The sequence below is a fragment of the Ambystoma mexicanum genome, chromosome 1p (genome assembly GCF_040938575.1).
Source record: "Ambystoma mexicanum isolate Mex_15411 chromosome 1p, UKY_AmexF1_1, whole genome shotgun sequence".
NCBI lineage: Eukaryota > Metazoa > Chordata > Amphibia > Caudata > Ambystomatidae > Ambystoma > Ambystoma mexicanum.
Genome location: NC_090921.1, coordinates 1,062,868,910 through 1,062,889,821, shown reverse-complemented (window position 1 = coordinate 1,062,889,821; position 20,912 = coordinate 1,062,868,910). Strand labels below are relative to the sequence as shown.

General features: G+C 44.5%; 1 protein-coding gene across 1 annotated transcript; it reads left to right on the top strand.

Moving 5' to 3' along the window:
- Positions 1 to 13,105: 13,105 nt before the first annotated feature.
- On the top strand, positions 13,106 to 13,978 carry LOC138522952 (olfactory receptor 6N2-like). Its single transcript, XM_069635411.1, has one exon. It carries the CDS (start codon positions 13,106 to 13,108, stop codon positions 13,976 to 13,978), a length of 873 nt encoding a protein of 290 aa, XP_069491512.1.
- The last annotated feature ends 6,934 nt before the right edge of the window (positions 13,979 to 20,912 follow it).

Here is a 20,912-nt window from a genome sequence, read left to right as displayed (position 1 = left end):
AGTAATATCAACTGGATGGCCCTCAAGCTCCAGTCTAGTGATCCAATGCGATTAATATTACAGCACCATAGCCAGCTTTAAGGTCTCACGTTTTCACCAAGTTCTTGGGTCCACAGTGGCAAGACATCTCTGACTTTTCTACATTCCACCACTAGGCACCAACAGAAGGATGTTGCAAGGTAAGTGCCAGACATGCACATTTGCACTTGCAACCATGCACACTCTTGGGGAGTAAACCAGGTGTAGTTTACATAGTTTTGTTCAAATACTTTCTTAATTGATGGTATTCTGAGTAGGTGTAGCCATTCAGGATATTTTGCCGACATAGACAGCCATAGTTCATCCATTTCCCATGGTCATACAGGTCTCGAAAGTAGCAAACTCCACCCATGTACCGGTTCAAACAAAATATGAAGTCTGACTTTGTGGTTTTTCCAGATTGATGCATCCGAGAAAGCGTAAGGGTCAGCACTGTGAGGACATGACGTATATGCTCAGCCTTTCTTATGTGGCAACAGTTCCTTCCACTGAGGTCATGTGTGGAGTGGGTGTGTTGAGATGCGTGTCGCTCTCCACACAGGTGCTCCAAGAAGTAATGTGTGTTCCATGTCCCCATCCTTGTCTGGCCGCCAATATCTTTCTTGAAGGTGGCATTTGGACAGTGAAATACCTAATTGGTCTTCATGCACTAAATTGAGGAGGGTTTATGGAGACAGAGGTTTGTATAATTTCTGCTTAATTTGTGTCCCAGGAGGATAGCTAAGCGGCAACATGCTCGCCTTGGAAGCAAGATGACACGGAGCAACACGGGTTCGATCCCCGGGTCGTGCTTAGAAACCTCTTGGTATTAAGCACCTTATAAGTAACCTATCATATCATATCATAAAATAGCCTACTTCCTGTGTTATTTTGAGAACTATTTTACTTCATGGTGGTAAAGCAAGATTGAGATTATTTTCTACCGGCCATCCATGTTTGGTGTAGGACTTTAGTAGTTGAAGTGTGTGGTCATTAGCGTTAGCGTCAGTCCATGTACTTGAGCAGGTGTGCATTGTGGCATCCTGAATGATAGCTTCTACATATTAGTGTTTATTCCAGTACATGTTGCACGTGTGAGGCATGGGAAGTCTGGAGAGGCAGTCAGCTTGCTTACTCTGCCAGCCTGGAAAACACTCCACCTGAAACAATAATTCCTGCAGATTGGCTGGTGATCTAGCCAGCAGTGAGCTGACTTTCTTCAAACCTCCAGTGGTAAGGATATAGACAACGGGTCGAAGAACGAGAAAAGGCAGAATTTCCTGCTTCAAATGTATGTCCTGAAGTATTCGGTGGCCCACGCGCACGGTAGCACATCCCATTCGATAAGTTCTGTTTAGAATTCGAAAATGCATGAGGTACAAATAGCAACACCGATTCATTGTCTAGTACCTTGCAACATGGTGGAGCCTACGCCGTTTGCACACACATTGGGCCTCATTACGAGGTGGGCGGTAAGGGATTACCGGCAGCGCTAAGGGCACCGGTGCCGGTAATCCCTTACCAACCTACTACGAGTTCCCTTTGCGGGTCCTCCCTTAACGCCTGGTTTTACCAGGCGTTAAGGACGGGACCCACAAAGGGACTTTGGAGCTAATAACGGTACCGCAATTTGCGGTACTGTTATTAGCGCCTTCCCCATTCCCATTGAGCCCTATGGGGGCTCAAATGGGAATGGGGAAGGGCCCTGGTGAATGGGGAATTACTGCCCCCGCCAACCTTGGAATGGGGCGGTAATATCTCCATTCACCAGGGCAGAGTCGGCAAGGTTTTGGAGGCAGCCATGGTGCTAATAGCGCCATGGTTACCTCCAACCTCGTAATGAAGCCCATTGACTGTTATGGTGGTGGGTGTGTACTGTTGAAAAGGTTGAAGGCATGGGTCATGCAAATGTCTCTTTTTATAGCACCAATTGCTGTTTGGAATTGAGCTGATCTGGCCAGGTGTACTTGGCTCCTTTTTGTTGAGCTAGACATAATTTGTTTCCTTTCATTGGGCACATGAAGGGGTGGAATTGGGCTTTGATGGCGATGGTTCTTGGCTTATGGCATTGGCTAGAGAATACCAGCTGCACAAATGGTCTGGCCAAGGTACTACTTGATTACATTTTTCTTGAATGTGCATTTACCTTGCACAGGGTAAGACTGCTGCATTGTATCTTTTACAGCACACATGGCACGGTATTGCTTTCAGAGTCGAGGGTGGGGCCACATACAAGGATGTTAACTTGAAAGGAAGCAATATTTAAAATGTCACCAAACCTATTTATGATGAGCCACTGAAAAACAGAAACCGGGGAAGACAACATAGATGGCACCCATATGTTCTGCAAAACCCCTACTATGAACATGTCTAAGAGCCTCATTACACGGATGGCGGTAAGGGTTTACCGGTACCGGTATTTTACCGGTACCGGTAAATCCTTACCGCCTTACTGAGAGGTTCCTTTGCGGGTTGGGGAATTTAACGCCTGCTTTTTGCAGGCGTTAAAAACCAACCCGCAAAGGGACCCAGGGAGCTAATTACGGTACCGCAATTTGCAGTACCGTAATTAGCGCCTTCCCCATTCCCATTATGCCCTATGGGGCAAAAATGGGAATGGGGAAGGGCAATGGTGGAAGGGGGAATTACCGCCCACCAACCTTGGAATGGGGCGGTAATTCCCCTTTCCACCAAGGCGGTGCCGGTAAATTACCGGCATAAACCATGGCGCTAATAGCGCCATGGTTCTCCGCCATCCGTGTAATGAGGCCCTAAGACAGTATGAGGATTGGATTCCAGGTAGGGTCTGACCAGATGGTATTACATCTTGGTATCTAGTTTGTAGAGGACCCTGGCTTCTTCGGGATGAAGTAGCAACTGAGAGATGTTTGAAAGTGCATCAGAATCAGCAATTATGATATTGTTCCATATGGAGTAGGCCTTGACAGTCCTGTTTTCTGGTCAGAACAATGAGGCACATCCCTTCCATGGTGTGCAGTGGTTTCATTATCTTATTGTTGAGTAGCTCATTTAGCGCCAGTTTGAGATCCCACCAGGCTGTGAGGGGAAAATAATTGCTTATGTTCTTTACTGGCAGGTATCTTTGGGAAGGAATATCTTGTAACCATAATGTTTGAAACAGCCCACAGTTTCCCTACAAATTATTTCATGCTTGTGTAGTTCTTTCAAACTTAATAAGGTTTGTAAAATGAGGACTGTTCCACTGAGCTGGGGTCAAGACGAATGCTTAGTCGATGATGCTCATGCCATCCTAATGCTGCCTGCCTCTCTTTGAAAAGTAGACCATCCCTGTTGTGCAACGATTTTTGCAGAGAAAATGACATTGCTTGAAGCCTAGAAGACTGATATTGTGTCTCTTGTAGGAGCTGGGATTGAAAATGGAAGATTAGAGGCCCTGACCTTTGGAGGGATACAACAAGAAAAAGGAGTGTCGGTTTATGATTTTATGGTCAGAACTAGAGTCAACTTGTAGTTTTACATACACATCGTCAAGAGTGATGTCACAGAATGGCTATCTTCTCACATTGGTGGTGGTACTGTCAGATATGCACAGGACTAAATTAATCATCTGTTCGATACGATCCAAGGCGGCGACTCTGTGTACTGCCGCCAGAGTGCAGCAGCGTTTGGATTTGCATAGAGTCTGCATTCCATTCACTCTTTTCCAATTGTGGGAAAAACTTTATGGTTTACAATTTAGGAATTACATCAGCCCTTGGATTGTTTGCTTGCAAATTTCCTAGAATCATTGGGCCTGATTATGACATCGGCGGTAATACAGGCAAGGCTACCGCCGGTGTCATATTTTCTTCCGCCGCCTGCGAATGGGCAATTACCGGGTCATTACGGCCCTGCCGGACCCCGTAATTGCACAGTTGCGGGTGCAGGAAAAAAGATGCTCCCCATTCCCATTCAGCCCCATAGGGCCTAATGGGAATGGGGAGATTGGATGCACAGGCACCGAAATGCTGTGCTCGCAGGTGCATTTCTGCCCGCCAGGTCCGACCTTGCTGGCAGAAAGGCACTCGCAAGCACAACTCGTAGTTTTCCGTTCCGGGAACTATGGTACCGGCATGCTTACCGGTACCGTAGTTCCCGGACCGGCAAACTTATAATGAGGCCCATTATTTTCTTCTGTATTTGAGGTTGGAACACTATTTGCAGTCATAGCTTGTCGTGTTTGGTATGATCAGGATGCACCCCGCGTACATCATCTGTCCCTAGGGTTGTTTGATTTTAAGCAGGTGTATATATATATTCAACAGTTTTAGCAGTGATGAGCATGGGGTCAAATGAGAGGTCTCGACTTATCCATGAGGTTTCCTGGCATTAGGGTCATAGCAGTGTACTATTAAATGGTTGTAAATTTGATTTTGATGTGATGCTTTTACAAGGTGTTCCAAACAGATTTAACTGCATCTAAGTGCAGGTGTTCATACATTCGTATTGAACCAGCCATTTGATGCTCACTTCAAGTAGACAGCAAATTATTAATTAGTTAAACAAATGGGTCTTTAACATTTTCCGAAACAAGGTAAAAGAGTTAATGCTTCGAATATCAAGCTGTAACAGATTCCACAATCTTGGAAAAACACCATTCGCTTGTCGCCAGCAGGGCCAAAAGGTACAGGTTGAGAAAAACCTATTTGCATGATCTATTGCTGCAACAGATTGAGGTTTGCACAGAAGAAGGACTACTCGAAGGAGCATATATTGGTGTTAGTTAGGTCTGATACATATTAGATACTTACAGTAACACAGAAGAAGCAAAAAATGTATTACTGTTGCGGTTGCAGCATTTATAGATAGGGCAGTATTATAGGCCTGTGTTTAGATCTTGTATTAAAAAATGTATGGCCTGAAGTATAGTGTGTGGGAACAGCTGAGGGCGGTGAATGATGGAGTCAGAAAGGTGTTTTCGTAGACATCAGGTCAGTGTTGAAGCATTTCAGAAGTATCACCTTTTTGGAAGTTGAGACTAGTATACTTTGAACAGAATAGATCATAGGCCCTGATGTGGAGACGTAGCTCTGTGTAGTTAGCTTGAAAAACAAATCCCCTTTGCCGTTCCCCGGGAGAGAAGCGGAGATCAGAGGCACCCGAGGTGCACAGATAAACACTAATTGTATCCGGTGGCGGGGACTGAACATGGTGGGAATGGAAGGTGAGCTCATTGGGATAAGCCATTTTGAAGGACAAATTCATGAGAAAAGGGCATAAGGTTTTGTGATGCCAAGAAGGCAAGCAAAGATTTAAGAGCACTACTTCCCTGCTCAAAAGTGGCCATCCCATATGAATTACAAGTAGACACACACATTAAGCAAACAAATCCCTGAAATTCAGACTCAAGAGCAGTGCCCAGGTCACATCATTAACAGGCACCTGGGGTTTGAAGGGGATAAGGGGGGAGCTGTTTCTGGAACATCCTGTGATTTGGGATAAGATGAGCAGAGCGGATGCCAGTAAATTAAGTACAAGGCCAGGAGGCAACTTGTGTGAGCCACTGCATCGGTTATAATGAGGAGGCCTATTGTCTTATCAAGGCATTAGATATTGATATTGATATTGATATTCTATTTCTATCGTGCTCGTACACAAGTGTTTCAGAATGCAACAAGGCAAGGGAGGGGAACAGGGGAGAACAAAACAGCGATCTTAGTAGGCCCAGTGACATTGAGAACGTGCAAGTGCATGGGAGAGAGGGAGACGAAAAGTGCATGGAAGGGGGAAGAAGTGGAAAGTGCGAAGCAGTGGAGAAACAGATATATAACAATAAATAAATAATAAAGGCAACAAACAGTGGTAGTGCAGCCAGCAATTTGCAAGTGCTAGGTTTAAAGCAGCAGACAGGGTAGGTCTGATACGTTTTGGAAGAAAAAGGGAGGGCTGTATGGGTACAGATGCAGACTCCAGTGCAAGGGGTGGCCGAGAGGCAGTGCGGGAGGGTGGCAGGGTGAGCAGGTACCTGGGCCCGGAGGACAGAGGGTGGCCAGGTGCACAGTGCCAAGAGAGAACAGATCAGCAAGGGAGAGAGGGAGCAAAGGCTGAAGAAAAGAGGAAGGTTTTGATGTACTTCTGGAACCGGAGATGGTTCTCCTCAAGTTTTAGAGTGGCAGGGAGGCTGTTCCAGAGGGAGGCCCCAGCCGAAGACAGAGATCTACCCCCAGCTCGTTTCTTTGAAAAACAACTGACCTTGAGGGAGTTGGAGGAAGAGCAGCAAAGAGCTCGAGAGGGGAGGTATATGCGGAGGGATAGCTGAGATATTTTGGACCCAGGCCCCAGAAAGCCTTGTGGACAATGCAGAGGGTTTTTAATTTAATTCTTGCATCCACTGGGAGCCAATGGATAGATTTCAGAGCTGGAGAGATACGATCCCAGGGCTTGAGGCCAAGGACAAGTCTTGCAGTCCTGTTCTGGATTAGGTGCAGAGGGTGGAGAGTAGAGGCAGGTAGATTTAGAAAGAGGCTGTTACAATAGTCCAAGCTAGAGAGAACCAGAGCTTGGGATACCATGTGCTTCTGGGGGAAGGAGAGGAAAGGCAGAGTACCTCTGAGAAGGTGCAATAGGAAATTTGACTTTTTAGAGACCTCAGAGATGTGGGCGGAGAAGGAAAGGGTGGAGTCAAGGATGACCCTGAGGTTCTTAGCCTCGTAGGTGGTGGTAGGAGGAGGGCCAAGGGAGGCCGGAGGTGATGAGAGGTGTATGTCGCAAAACAATGCAGGAGACACTTATGTCAAATACTCTATATAAGAAAACAGTCCATGATTGTTAAATTATCAAAGAATCCAAAAGTTGTCCATCTAGATGATAAGGTGTTTAATTTCTATTACAGCCGACACGTGTTGCGACCAATTGTATGTCCTCAAATCGATGGTCAATAGCAGTTTGCCTAGAGGCGCAAATAATCTGGCCCATTTGCTGGATATGCTGCAAATGTATCTCTAGGACTGGTGGTCCGTCCTCAAACTAATCGAGCTGTTGACAAATTATTTGTCATCCTTAAAAGTAGATGGTTGCGTTATGAAATTACATTTTAGTCGGATCTTAGTAGAGAATAAGAGAAACTCCTCTGTATACCTAACAGATTCCTTCAAATGAGCACTTATGTGGTGCTGGACCACTCTGCATAGGGTATCTATCTTGGCTTCAACGGTTCAGTCACTTTTTGAGTGTTCAATTATATTTGCGTCGCTCATCACATATGCTCCACACATTGTTTCTTCAGATTGCTTCATACACAGTTGCCGCTTGCATCCTTGGTTCTAACAAAGACCGGTCTTCTATCAGTCTCCCCGACTCACCGGCTGTGCTGACTTTACTGGTGCTGCTTTGTTGTAGGAAACAAGGTCAGTACCATGGTGGCAATCACCCCTCCCCATCTGGGTTATCGATGCAGGAGAGCTCCGGGTACCTATGACACACAATGCACCTTTCTTCAGATTTGATTCCAGATTTTATGTTTAATCTCGAGGGCTTGTGAAAGTAGCATTTTTTCTCACAAAAGGTCAAGGGCACTTCCCTCCTTGCAACCCCCTCTGGTCCTGCCGTCTTTTTCCTTGAATTAAAATGCCATCTCGGAACTGTTGGTTCCTCTTGTGTTTTGCCTTGCTCAGAGTGTTCTTTCATTCTCTGCCTTTTATCCGTGTGGGGAAGTGTGATAGAAGTCAGGTGTGTGTAATTATCAGTAGTTACCTGACTCTGCCTGACCCTTGTGTTGGGACATGTCAGGTGCACGGCTCAGGAATTAGTCCATTTTCTCTCAGAGTGAGCTGTCTGTGAGAAAGTGTTTGTGTCGAGAAGGGAGGGGGGTTGAGTTCCTAAGTATCCTACCTGGTAGGATGGAGAAAAGGTGTTACAGGAAAGTGGATGCCGCATCTCACCGTCCGGTGTCCCACTACCACTCCCACTTTCCAAAGACCCCTCATCCAGGTGATCCTCCCGCACGGTCCACCCCCAGGAACTGGATACAAAAGCGATGGCCATGTCCTGGCCACCTGAATGACAGATCCCTGGGGCCTAGCGGGTGAGACACCTTTGATTTGTCACACTAACCAACCTCAAAAAAACTATTGAAAATCTGGTTGTTCAACAAATATGATTAATGTCATTCTGTACTGTACTGCTATTGACGTCTTCTACTGTTATCTCTGTACAAGTGCTGTGATACCTCCGGATTTGGGCATTTCACAAATGAATAAATAGATTATTTATAGTGAAAGTTCTCTAGCATTCTGTTCCCAAATTCATGAGGCTTGAAATCAGATGCAAATCCTTGTCTATCTGTGACTTGCACAAAAGTCTGAAAAAGTGTCTTTGATTGTGCCAACCTAACTAGAGGCTGCCCCGGAGTCTACAGAAGATACGGTGGGGGAGAAACTCACTACATAGCAACATGGTGGCAGCAGTTGCAGCAAGCAGGCAATGGAAAGAGGAGAGAGGATGGGTAGCAACTATTATGCATACCACATGCTGAGTAGGATGATGAGAAGGTCCCAGTGCAGGAACTCGAGGGGATGGATTCCAAGCCAACAGTAATCATTGTTTTACAGGTGACCAGTATCAGCAAAGAGTACAAGAAACAAAGGTGTGGACGAGAATAACTTTTATTAATTGGGGCAGGAACTTGATGCACTATTGTCACCTATGAGATCACTCTCCACACCACTCCATAGGAGCTCTGTTTCATCTCTGGTGCTCTTCCTCTAGATGCCTACACATGTGCCCTGAGGCTTATCACGGGGATGCAAGCAGTAATGGGGAGATGGAAACACTGCAAAGGAAACAGGAAGGGAGGAGGATACTACACACATTTCCCAAGTGATTAAGAACTATGTTGAACAATTATGTGTACGTTGTGTTACTCCTTCTCAGCGCCAGGATGCCACTAAAGGAGAGGCAGTGAGGATTTCAAGAATTCCCTAACAAAACAGCAGGGACATATTCTTCTGGAGCTACGTATGTGCTTCACACCTCTAAGTTCAGAGCCCCCAGATCGAGTTTCTGTGTCAGTCAGTTTTAGAAGCAGATGTGTTGTGATCACTCACAGCTCTGGCTGCCATTGGAGAGTTTGTCCCTTTTTGGACAATTTAGGTGGATTGCTGACATCTTTCTGCAGTAATACACAGATATTTCTAATACTTGCCCTCTGACTCAGAGTAGATATAGGTGATGACACTGAGAACATGATTGTCTGGTAATGTTAACCTGAAGCACCCAGATGAGGATACTTCCTACTCACAGAGGCTCTGATAACCCTCCTATAGAATTGCAATGTCCACCTACTGCACAGAGACACATGGTATCTGATTCTCAGACACTTCAGACCCTAACATCTATCTACAGTAGTCCACATGATCTTTTTCTCAAAAACAACCTTAGAAACTAAGCACCCATGTTTCTGATGCGGTCCTTAATTGTACCTAAAGGAGAACACAATTTAAGAGGATATAGCAGATTATGTGGTACATGTCTATTAAAATGAATATGTCTTTTGAGTTCTTATGCATACAGTCAGTGTGCAAAGTTGCCCATAGATAGGCAGCCTACAGGCAGAATCTGCCTTTGATATCCAAACTGAAAATCAAATGAATGCAAATAACAGCAGTGGGAGGGGTGCAATCCTCCCTGGTCCAGTGCGGGCCAGTTTATCGCATGGATTAAGAGGGGAGGGCTGTTGACAAATTGTTTACTCCCTGCAAAGGACACACAGACAAGCAAGAAGAATGGATAGAAAATAAAGGTTTCAGTAAAGCATGCACTCTGTGGTAGAAGTGTTAGCTGGACATGTGCTGCCAGACTCCACAGATCCTGTCCAGGTGAAAGCAAACTACCAAAGGAAAGCAGTCAAAATCCTACAGATGTCCATCGTCACTAGGCATCTTTTTGATAGCAAGACAAAAGGAGAATGGAAATGTATAACAGTGAACAGAGTGCCACTTGGAAGGATATATTTTCATTCATCCCGGTTTTTTTGCACAGGTTTTTGCCAAATTTTTTGGTTGAAAAAATGCATCACGTTTATTTTATTTGGGGGGGTTCCCGCGATTATTTTTTCCCTATACGCCACCCTACCCCTTTTATGCACTTACCTCCCACTCCATATTTTGTGATGATTTTTTCGGTAAAAAGATGTTGGCAAAAAGTACTGCGAAAAAGAACGGGCGATGGATGAACGTTGTACCACTTGGAATGCTCTCAAGGTTATGGTAACAGGATGTCCTACTGTGCCGACTCACAACTGTAGTAATTTTGGAGTGTCTAGGCTTATACGTAGAGAGGCATATTGTGTCCCTTCCACAGATATCCAAACCTAATTCTTTGGATGGAAAATGAGCAAGGGGAGGAGATAAGCAGATGTGAAAGAGATCAAAAGATGGAACAAACAAAAGGGAGGAAGCAGGAGAGGTATGCCTTTTGATAGTATAGTTGAATGTCAGTCCTATCATGTGGAACACAGTTTTAAAACTGCATAAAGAAGGGTCGTAGTAAAGTGTTGTCATAATTGTGATGTGTTTTCAAGGCAGAGTTGGAGAATCGGCTGTTTCTAAACAATGCAATGGTTGGATGCATGGGGTGCTGGAGAGTGTGATCGGACAATCGTAAATGTTCGGTGGCATAAACTGCCCAAGTCGTACATTTACATTTTAAAGTAAGCAAACTCAATTTCAGCAGGGCTAAGCCTGAGTGGCAGGAGTGGCCTTGTCAAGGACTGAAACTGTAGAAAAGATGAATATTGTTGGATACCAATGGGTATGTATTGCGTACATCAAATACTGACAGCCTGGAACTGTGTGAATGTGTTGTAATCGTTAGTTAGTTCTTCTACAAGCAGGCGCTGCTAGAGGTTCCCAGGTAGCTAAGGGGTCTACATCGGGCAAAGACAGGCAAAGAGTACCTGAAAAAATATTGCATAATTTACCACAATAATTTTGACTTGTAGAAATGTTAGATATTACTGGATTAACACACTCATCTTTATTGTCCGGAAAGTGTTAATAACATCTTGCTCTAAGAGACATTACCCTACTTATGCGCGCAATGCAACAATAAAATTATATTTATGTATTTACACTGAAAAAACTGCTATCCATGATTTTTTGAAGTGGGCAAACAGGAACACAGTGATAAACACAGATTCTGAAACATTTTGAAAGCACTGAAAAAACACCCAGAAGTAAAAAAGAATAAACCCATAAAACAGGAACACTAATTATAAATAAAATAAAAATAAACAGCAAAAGTGGCAGAAACAAGCACTGACCGTGCTGTCAATTTACTGCTGGTAACCATAGTGGGGGAGAATTAATGGGGGAGATTAGGCAAACACCATCCCAAAGTGCATGGCAAACTCCCTAGTGCCAGGCATGTAAGAAGTGGTAGCCATGTGATGTCAGTGCCCTGCGAATGGGAATCTCCCTATATTCGGTTCTCAGATTTCCAAACAATGGACCAATCCATGTACATCGCAGACCACCTATGCACAATGTGGCCCAGATTACAAAAACTTGGCACCGGTGCAAGTGCAAAATTGCACTGTATTAGCACTATGGCAAAGTTGGCCCTATTTCTAAACACACTAGGACATATTAGAAAACCATTGCACCATGACACATGCAGTTTGGCATGTTATAAACACCATGGCAAAAACGGACCAAGTGCTAGTTCCATTCTGTATTAGCACGATGGCATTATTTTTGGTTGAGGTCACAAAGAAGTACGGATGAATCTGGTCATCAAAGTGGACCATTAGGATTTGCCTGAGGTCAAATGGATATAGGAAATGGCAGTGCACATTAGCCACAGAGGTAATGTTGGTTTTGGACAAGTTAAATAAGGCATTGCAAGCCATTGAACAGTAAACAATATGCCATGTTTGGTTTATCCTGTATCTCACTATCTCGATCTGTTCCTAACATAAAAAAGATATAGAAAAGGTACACAAACAATTATGAGTAAACACTGTATCAACATATGCATGCACTATTGAGTCTTGTGTAGGATTAAGATACAGGGCACATTCTCAACATTTTTGGGTACCAGTGAGGGGAAGGAGAAGCCCAATTCACAAAGGGAATCTGAATGAGCACATCTTAGATGCTCTCATTGTGATGGCCCTTCCCCATTTGCGCATTTGCACAAGTAAGGGACGTTTCTGCTTATTTAAAAATGTATCCCGGATTCGCAAATGCCATACACTTTAAAATGTGCAAAAATGGGGGTCATCCCCCTGCAACTATTGGAAATATAAGCAGGGAGAGGCAAAATTCATGGCAGGGGTCATGTGTCACTGGTACATAATGTTATTTTGAGTGTGACAGCCGCGGTCTAAACCATCACCCAAACGGGTATGGAAATGCTTCTGTATTTCACATAGCTGGGTCTCTTATGGGCAGTCTCTGTGAAATGTGCCCACAGCAACCACGTGATTGCTGGGCTCCTGTCATTCATTAGTGCTGGGAGCATGCTCGCGGGACTAATGTACAGCGCCCCTGTCCAACCCCTTCAGAAATGTGCAGGTCACCTTTGAGAATAGGGTGACCTGCGAATTTCAGCAATGAACACAAAAGAAATGTGCTTGTTTTAATTTGCGCCCATTTATGAGTAACAGGCCTTCTGACTTGTGCAACTGCATTCTTACTGGACCTCAAAGGTAAAAAATCAAGAGCAAATATTTGTGTGCAAGTGAAACAAAATACAAATATTGTTTTGGCATTTTCTTCAATGTTTTCGCTATTGCATCTCAAAGGGAGTCAAGTCTTTACATCAAGAAAGGTCCCTGATACTGCTATGGAAATAACCAGCATCTTAGAAGAACATGCTGCCTGTCTAAAACAATGTATTGAAATGTGTATGCATGATAGTGAAATGTCCATGTTCTGTTTGATAAATATTAAGCCTTGGGCACATGACCTGTTCTTTAAGAGATTATTCCCAGGCCCAGGCATTGACATTTCAATTTCTTCATTTCACAGATTTCCTTTTCACCCCCATGGAGGTCAGCAATGAGACACTGATGAGAGGATTTCACATCCTGGGATTCTCAAGTTTCCATAGGTTTCAGCCCATCATGTTTGTGGTCATCTTGTTCGTATATCTGATCACTATTACTGGAAACGTGGTGATCATTCTAGTTGTGAGGATGGAGACATGTCTGCACAGTCCCATGTACCTTTTCGTCAGCACGTTGTCGGTGCTAGAGATTGCATACATATCTGCCACGGTTCCGAAACTACTCACACTCCTATTAGGTGCCAACCCATCAGTTTCTTTTGTAGGCTGCTTCATCCAGTTGTATGTGTTTCATTCCCTGGGCATTTCGGAGTGTGTTCTGCTTGGGGTGATGGCCTTTGACCGATATTTGGCCATATGTAAACCCCTTCACTATAACACCATCATGACCAGCCAGCATTGCATCCAATTGGCCTCCTTCTCGTGGATTGTGGGTTTTTTGGCTGCTTTGATTCCAACCATTTTTACAGCTCAAATGCCTTTCTGTACCTCCAATAAAGTCAACCACTTCTTCTGCGATATGGCATCTATCTTAAGCCTGGCCTGCACTGACATCACTCTCAATATCATGGTCAACACATCAGTGGCTGCTTGTGCTATTATGATCCCGCTTTTCTCAATTCTTGGATTTTACGTCAATATCATCTGGGCCATTTTACTGATCAAGACGACGGAGGGTCGATACAAAGCTTTTTCCACATGCTCTTCCCATCTGATTGTTGCTGGCTTATTTTATGGTTCAGCAACCATTGTGTATGTTCAGCCCAAAGGCGGCAGGTCTGTAGAGCATGACAAGATGCTCGCTCTGATGTATGCCGTATTCACACCAATGTTAAATCCTTTCATTTACAGCCTTAGAAATAAGGATGTGATGCAGGTGGTGAAGAAACATATCAGAAGACTGAAGTTGACAAGGGCGGCACAAGGGTAGAGGAAAGCAAGGCCTATGAAGATGTGGCTTTTCTCCACTTTGATGGACAACTTTTATTGGGCACCTTCCACTGAACATTGGCCTTCAGCTGATTATTGTGAGGTCATATTTAACTACAAATTGGTCCCAAAGAGGAGGAATTCGTTCTGCTTGACACTCACATTAATAATGGTTTCTGATATTTTATTGTGAGTTACGTTTTAATATGTTTATTGCAATAATTGAGTGCTAAAACAATGCCCATGCATCCACAGACACTTATGGATGCTGTTCACATGTTGGTGTTTTGGTCAAACAGTCTTGTGTGTTGTTTCTGAGGCATGGTAAGAAGGGTGGATGTATAAATCCTGAGAAGTCTACATTAGTTGACCAAAACCAGGCCAGGACCACACCTGGTAAAATAGGCCATTCTTTCTGGTAAATATTGCAGATGTTTAGAGGTCAATCCATTGGACATGTAATGTGGAAAACTAGCAAAAGTAAGTAATTAATGAGTGATTAACTGTTTTAAAGATTGTCATATTTAGAATGGTGGTTGGCCATGGAGCGCAGACATCCTTGCTGGGAGCCTTGTTATGTTATGTTATGTTACTTGGTATTTATATAGCACCTTATGTATCATTAGCATGATCTCAAAGCACTGTTAGGTTGAACGCCCTCAGGAACCGTAGTTCAAGTCAGTAGAGAGAGAAAGAGTCATTAGGTGCGTGTGTGCACCGGATATGTGTGCAGCCGGTGTGGTAGTTGTATGATAGCTGCTTCTTAGCGATAGGTATAGCGGTTGGGAGGTCAGGTTTATGTGTTCATTCTGGAGGGATGACGTCCAGACTGATTTGTGGCTGTGTTAGGCCAGAGGAGACGCTTAAGCTAGCGGTGAGCTTAGCTGATGTTTAATTAGGATGAGGAGGAGTATGTGGCGGGTGTTGGTATGAGAACAGCTATACCGAATGTGTCATAGTATCGCTGTGTTCTGGTTGCATGTTGGTGTATAGGAGAGAGTAAGCGTGGTAGTGTAATATGGTAGTTATCAGTTCCATCCACTCCATCTGTTCCATCCAATCCATCTGTTCAGTCCACTTGATCTGTTCCGTCCACTCCATCTGTTCCGTCCATTCCATCTGTTCCGTCCATTCCATCTGTTCCATCCACTCCATCCGTTCCATCCACTCCATCTGTTCCATCCACTCCATCTGTTTCATCCACTCCATCTGTTTCCTTCACTTCAACTGTTCCATCCACTGCATCTGTTCTGTCCATTCTATCTACTCCATCTGTTCCATCCAACCCATCTTTCATCCATTCGATCTGTTCCGTCTACTCCATCTGTTCCGTCCACTCCAATGGTTCCTTCCACTCCATCGGTTCGATCCACTCCATCAGTTCCATCCACTCCACCTGTTCCATCCTCTCCATCCTTCAATCCAATTCATCCGTTCCATCCACTCCATCCGTTCCATCCACTCCATCCGTTACATCCATTCCATCCGTTCCATCCACTCCATCCGTTCCATCAACTCCAACTGTCTGTTCCATCCACTCTGCCTGTTCCATCCATTCCATCTGTTCCATCCACTCCATTTGTTTCATCCACTCCTTCAGTTCAGTCTACTGTGTCCGTTTCATCTGCTGCATCCGTTCCATCCACTAGATTCAATCCATCTGTTCCATTCTGTAAAGCCACTCATCCTTTTCATTCATTCATTCTACTCGTTCGTCACATCCGTTCCATCGACTCCATCTGTTCCATCAACTCATCCGTTCCATGCGTTCAATCCACTCCTTCCGTTCCCATCCACTCCTCCCGTTTCTATCCACTCCATCCGTTCCCATCCACGCCATCCGTTCCCATCCACTCCTTATGTTCCCATCCACTCCTTACCTTCCCATCCACTCCTTCTGTTCCCATCCACTCCTTCCGTTCCCATCCACTCCTTCTGTTCCCATACACTCTGTTCCCATCCACTCCGTCCTTTCCCATCCACTCCTTCCATTCACATCCACTTATTCCGTTCACATCCAGTCCTTCTGTTCTCATCCAGTACTTCTGTTCCATCCACTCCTTCCGTTGCATCCACTCCTTCCGTTCCATCCACTCTTTCCGTTCCATCCACTCTTTTCCATTCCATCCTCTCCTTTCATTCCATCCTCTCTTTTCGTTCCATCCACTCCTTCCATTCCATCCACTTCATCCGTTCCATCTGCTTCGTCCGTTCCATCTGCTTCGTCAGTTCTATCTGCTTCATCCGTTCCATCCACTTCATCCGTTCCACCCACTTCATCCGTTCCATCCACTTCAACCGTTCCATCTACTTCATCCGTTTCATCCACTTCACCCGTTCCATTCACTTCATCTATTCCATCCACTTCTTCCTTTCCATCCACTTCATGCGTTCCATCCACTCCTTCCGTTCCCATCTACTCCTTCTGTTCTCATCCACTCCTTCCATTCTCATCCACTCCACTCTTACTGCGTTCCATTCACTCCTTCCATTCCATCTATTCCTTCTGTTCTCATCCGCTCCTTCTGTTCTCATCCTTTCCTACTCTTTCCGTTCTCATCCACCCTTCCGTTCTCATCCACTCCTTCCGTTCCATCCATTCCTTCCGTTCCATCCACTCCTTGTGTTCCATCCACTCCTTGTGTTCCAACCACTCCTTCTGTTCCATCCACTCCTTCCGTTCCATCCACTCCTTCCGCTCCATCCACTCCTTCTGCTTCATCCACTTTGTCCGTTCCATCCACTTCATCTGTTTCATCCATTTCATCCATCCTATCCACTTCATCCGTTCTATCCACTTCATCCATTCCATCCACTTCCTCCGTTCCATGCACTTCTTCCGTTCTGTCCACTTTATTTGTTCTGTTCACTTCATCCGTTCAGTCCACTTTATCCGTTCAATCCACTTTGTCCATTCCATCCACTTCGTCTGTTCCATCCACTTCGACCGTTCCATCCACTTCTTCCATTCCGTCTACTTCATCCGTTCCATCCACTTTATCCATTCCATCCATTCCATCCATTCCATCCATTCCATCCACTTCATCCGTTCCATCCACTTCATCCATTCCATCCACTTCTTCCATTCCGTCTACTTCATCCGTTCCATCCACTTTATCCATTCCATCCATTCCATCCATTCCATCCATTCCATCCACTTCATCCGTTCCATCCACTTCATCCATTCCATCCACTTCTTCCGTTCCATCCACTTCATCCGTTCCATCCACCTCATCCGTTCCATCCACCTCATCCGTTTCATCAGCTTCATCCATTCCATCAGCTTCATCCGTTCCATCAGCTTCATCCGGTCCATCTGCTTCAGCCATTCAATCTGCTTCATTCGTTCCATCCACTTCATCCAGTTATCCACTTCATCCGATCATCCATTTCATCTGACCATCCATTTCATCTGTCCATCTACTTCATCCCTTCCATCCACTTCATCCGTTCCATCCACTTCATAGGTTCCATCCATTTCATCCGTTTCATCCATTTCATCAATTTTATTCATTTCATCTATTTAATCCTCTTCATCCGTTTCGTCCAGTTCATCCATTTCATCTGTTTCATCCATTTCATTTGATTTGTCCGCTTTATCCGTTTCATCCACTTCATCCGTTCCGCTAGGTTTATCAGTTTTAATTACATTGGCCAATTTAGTTTTCTGTTTGTTCGATCGGTCTCAATACTGGATTGTTATTTTTGATTCAACAACCTTGGTTTCTGTGTATTGTGGTTGTCTGTTCTGTTTGTGCTAAGAGTCGATTTTAAGGGAATAGCCACCTTTTCAGTAATTTGCAGAAAGACATGAGGTCTTCGGTGAGTCGGATGTGGGGTGGAAGTGAGTTCCACAGAGTGGGGGCCAAGGCTGAGAATGATGATCCACCTAACTTGGCTGAGTTGGTGTTTGGTATCACTAGGAGGCAGGCAGAGCTTGATCTTAGAGTGCGCGATGAATGGTAGGGTTTTAGCTTGTCCTGAAGGTATTGAGGTCCGGTTTTGTGTGTTGCTCGGTGCGAGATGCATAAGGTTTTGAAGGTCACCCTTCGTCCAACCAGGAGCCAGTGGAGAGTTTTGAGAGCTGGGGAGGTGTGATCTCTTGTGCCAAGTGCTAGTAGTAGTTTGGCTGCAGCATGTTGTGCTCTTTGTAATTTAGTCAGGTGGTATGCTGGGATTCTGAGGTATGGAGTTAGCATAGTCCAGTCTTGACATTACAATTAATTGGACCGCGGCAAGCCTGTTGGGAAAAGAGAGGTATGGAAAAATGTGTCTAAGAATTTTGAGGTGGTAGTGACAGCACTTAGAGACGTTGTTGACTTGGTGCGAGAGGGTTAGGTCAGAGTCGAGAGTGCATCCAAGGTTTTTTAATGAAGTAAAGGTTGTCGGGGGATTGCCCATGGATGATGGCCAGTGTTATGATGTGCTTGTCTGAGTCTGCTGAAGCTGGTCATGTGCTTAGTGATGTCATGCCAGTGTCAAGTGTAATGTTTATGTATGAGTGTGAGAATGCTGTGTTGAGTGTTCTGTAACAGTTCAGTTGGTCCCTCCCTCCCTGGGTGATGGGTGCCGGTGATCTATCTGTCTTATACCTGATGTCTTATTCATGTAACTTGTAACTTAAGAACTGGAAGTAAACCTATTAAGAAACAACCTAAAGCTGCCTGGACTGTGCTTTATAACATTGGCGACGAGGATGGGATGGAGAAGACTGTGACTGAGGAGGACTGCTGCGGTGGGTGCAGAAGACATCAGGACTAGGAGATGAAAAAGACAACACCGCCCCCAAGTAAGCAAACCCATCACCCAAGGTGGATAAGGGAGGAGGTTTAATGGACCTCCAGCCCATAGATTATTGGGTGTGTTTTTCATCCCGGGACAAAATATCTCTTTGAGTTTGAAGTGGCCCATGTGAGAAGGGGTCCCTGGGATTATGTAGATGGACAAAATACTGTCAATATAGAGACAGAAGCATCACGTTAATTGCAGGAGAGTTGCTGCAGTTAGGACCGCCAGACCATATGTTGTGGTTGTGCTGGGTGCGGTTGGTGAAGTGATGCTGCCACAACATTAAGAAGAGTTTTGTATTGAGTTGGGACCTGTGGGTTTGTGATGTATCAAGGAGTTAAAACTGTCCACACTCGAAGTGTGCAAGCGAAGCAAAGCTGTGAGTTTTTTTCTCATATGAAAAGTTCCTTTTGAGAAAAATAAAAGGTCCCAAATATGAGCGGTCCGTGGGGAATGCCTGTAAACAGATCGTGTACACATTATCGCAGTAAAACCCCAGAAGTGAAGTGCTTACAAGACATATGCTTAAATATGTTGTGCGCCTGACTGGAGTACCTGCAAAGCGACCGTTGGTCCATGGGTCTGCGCAGCAGTACTTGTGTTCCCTTTGACATTCTGGAGACTGATGACGTCAATCTACAGCTAGGGGAGTTGCAGAGACTTGGAACAGGGTGCCAACATTCCACTATACGAAGAAGCAGGCACAGCTCCATATCAATGCAGCCTTTTTGCGAGTAAAGGACCCAATAAAACGTCACGTTCTCACGTGGCAGTATCTGGAAGGGAGTTCTTCGTATCAGAGGACGTTATAATGGAGACGCTACGTTAGGGATATGCGTGTGACTATCCGGAAGCAGACCATGAATTGGAAGCGCTAAGTGGTAGTAAGCGTTAGACTGTCTGGGAGCTGCAAAGGAAAACTATTTATTTGGAGATCAGGAAGCAATGCAAGGAACATGTTGGAAAGCTGTGGAAGAGAAACAATACCGAAAAGCTTTGCAAAGCAAGGAACATTTTGGAAAGCTGTGGAAGTGAAGTGATACCGAAAAGCTTTGTCGGATGCATTCTTGCTGTATCTGTTATTACAGCAAGGAGTGCAACAGTGCCGCTCCGCCTGTTAGGGGCGTTTGGTAGCGGCCAACGGTGAGAAGTAAACGTCAGGACTTCCTGTGTTTAGGACTCATGCAGAAGGTACATACTTGACGTTTTTTTTTTTTGTCCGAGGGTAGCTGCAATTAGTGTGCTCTGTCCCGACAGTGAGTATTTATGCAGTGGTCAACAGTTTGGAATGTTATTATTATGCCATCACAAAATGTCGGGATATATATATATCTCATATATATATTTTAACTAATGCAAGTTTGTACTTAGTAGTGCATTAGGAATTGGCTATGAAGTTAATGTGCCAAATGCGTTGTAAGTGTAAATTCTAGATGTGTCACGTGTGAGTGAGGTCAATGCTGAGATTAATGAGCCCAGTGATGGATAGATATTTTGCATTGATGTCATTATCTTGAGGATTTGCAGGAAAATGGACTATAAGCAAAAGTCTGCATCACATATGATATAGTCGTTCTCTAAAAGCGTGAAGTATGGGAGATGCTAGCGCAAGAGTGTAGGTGCACAGGCAAGAATACAGGTGTATAGCATATCTGCCTGATTACATTAGCATAACTTTTTGAGGATTTTTAGGTGTAAGTTGTTACACGACAACATGGACTTTTAGGCATACCATTTTCGCGAATAGAAGGAACATTGCGTGTGCTAGGTATAAGATGCTAGAGTTAAATGTCAGGATATATATGTTAAATTAAGATGTAGAAATGTCATGTATATCCACATACTTGAGAAGTATGGAAGTGAAGACATGTCACTAATATATTATCTAAATAATAGGTATGGATGTTTAAAAGAATGTGTGGGTGCAACATTCGCTTTTATTTAAGTATAAGTTTTGGATATTGGGGAGGTAGTGCCTCCGTTGGTGTGAACGGTGGATAGTTTCGCTGTTTTGACGAGTATTGTCTGGTGGTAGCGCCACTTAATAGTGCACTCTTTTAGTGATTTTAGTAGCACTGTTTGGGGTCACGGAGATTACGTTTTGTGATGCGACTAAGGTGAGGTAGCGCCTTGTAGGTTTTATGGTT

What these genes read in the sequence shown, in the direction of transcription:
- LOC138522952 (XM_069635411.1), top strand. Translation starts at nt 13,106, where the DNA reads ATGTTTGTGGTCATCTTGTTCGTATATCTGATCACTATTACTGGAAAC.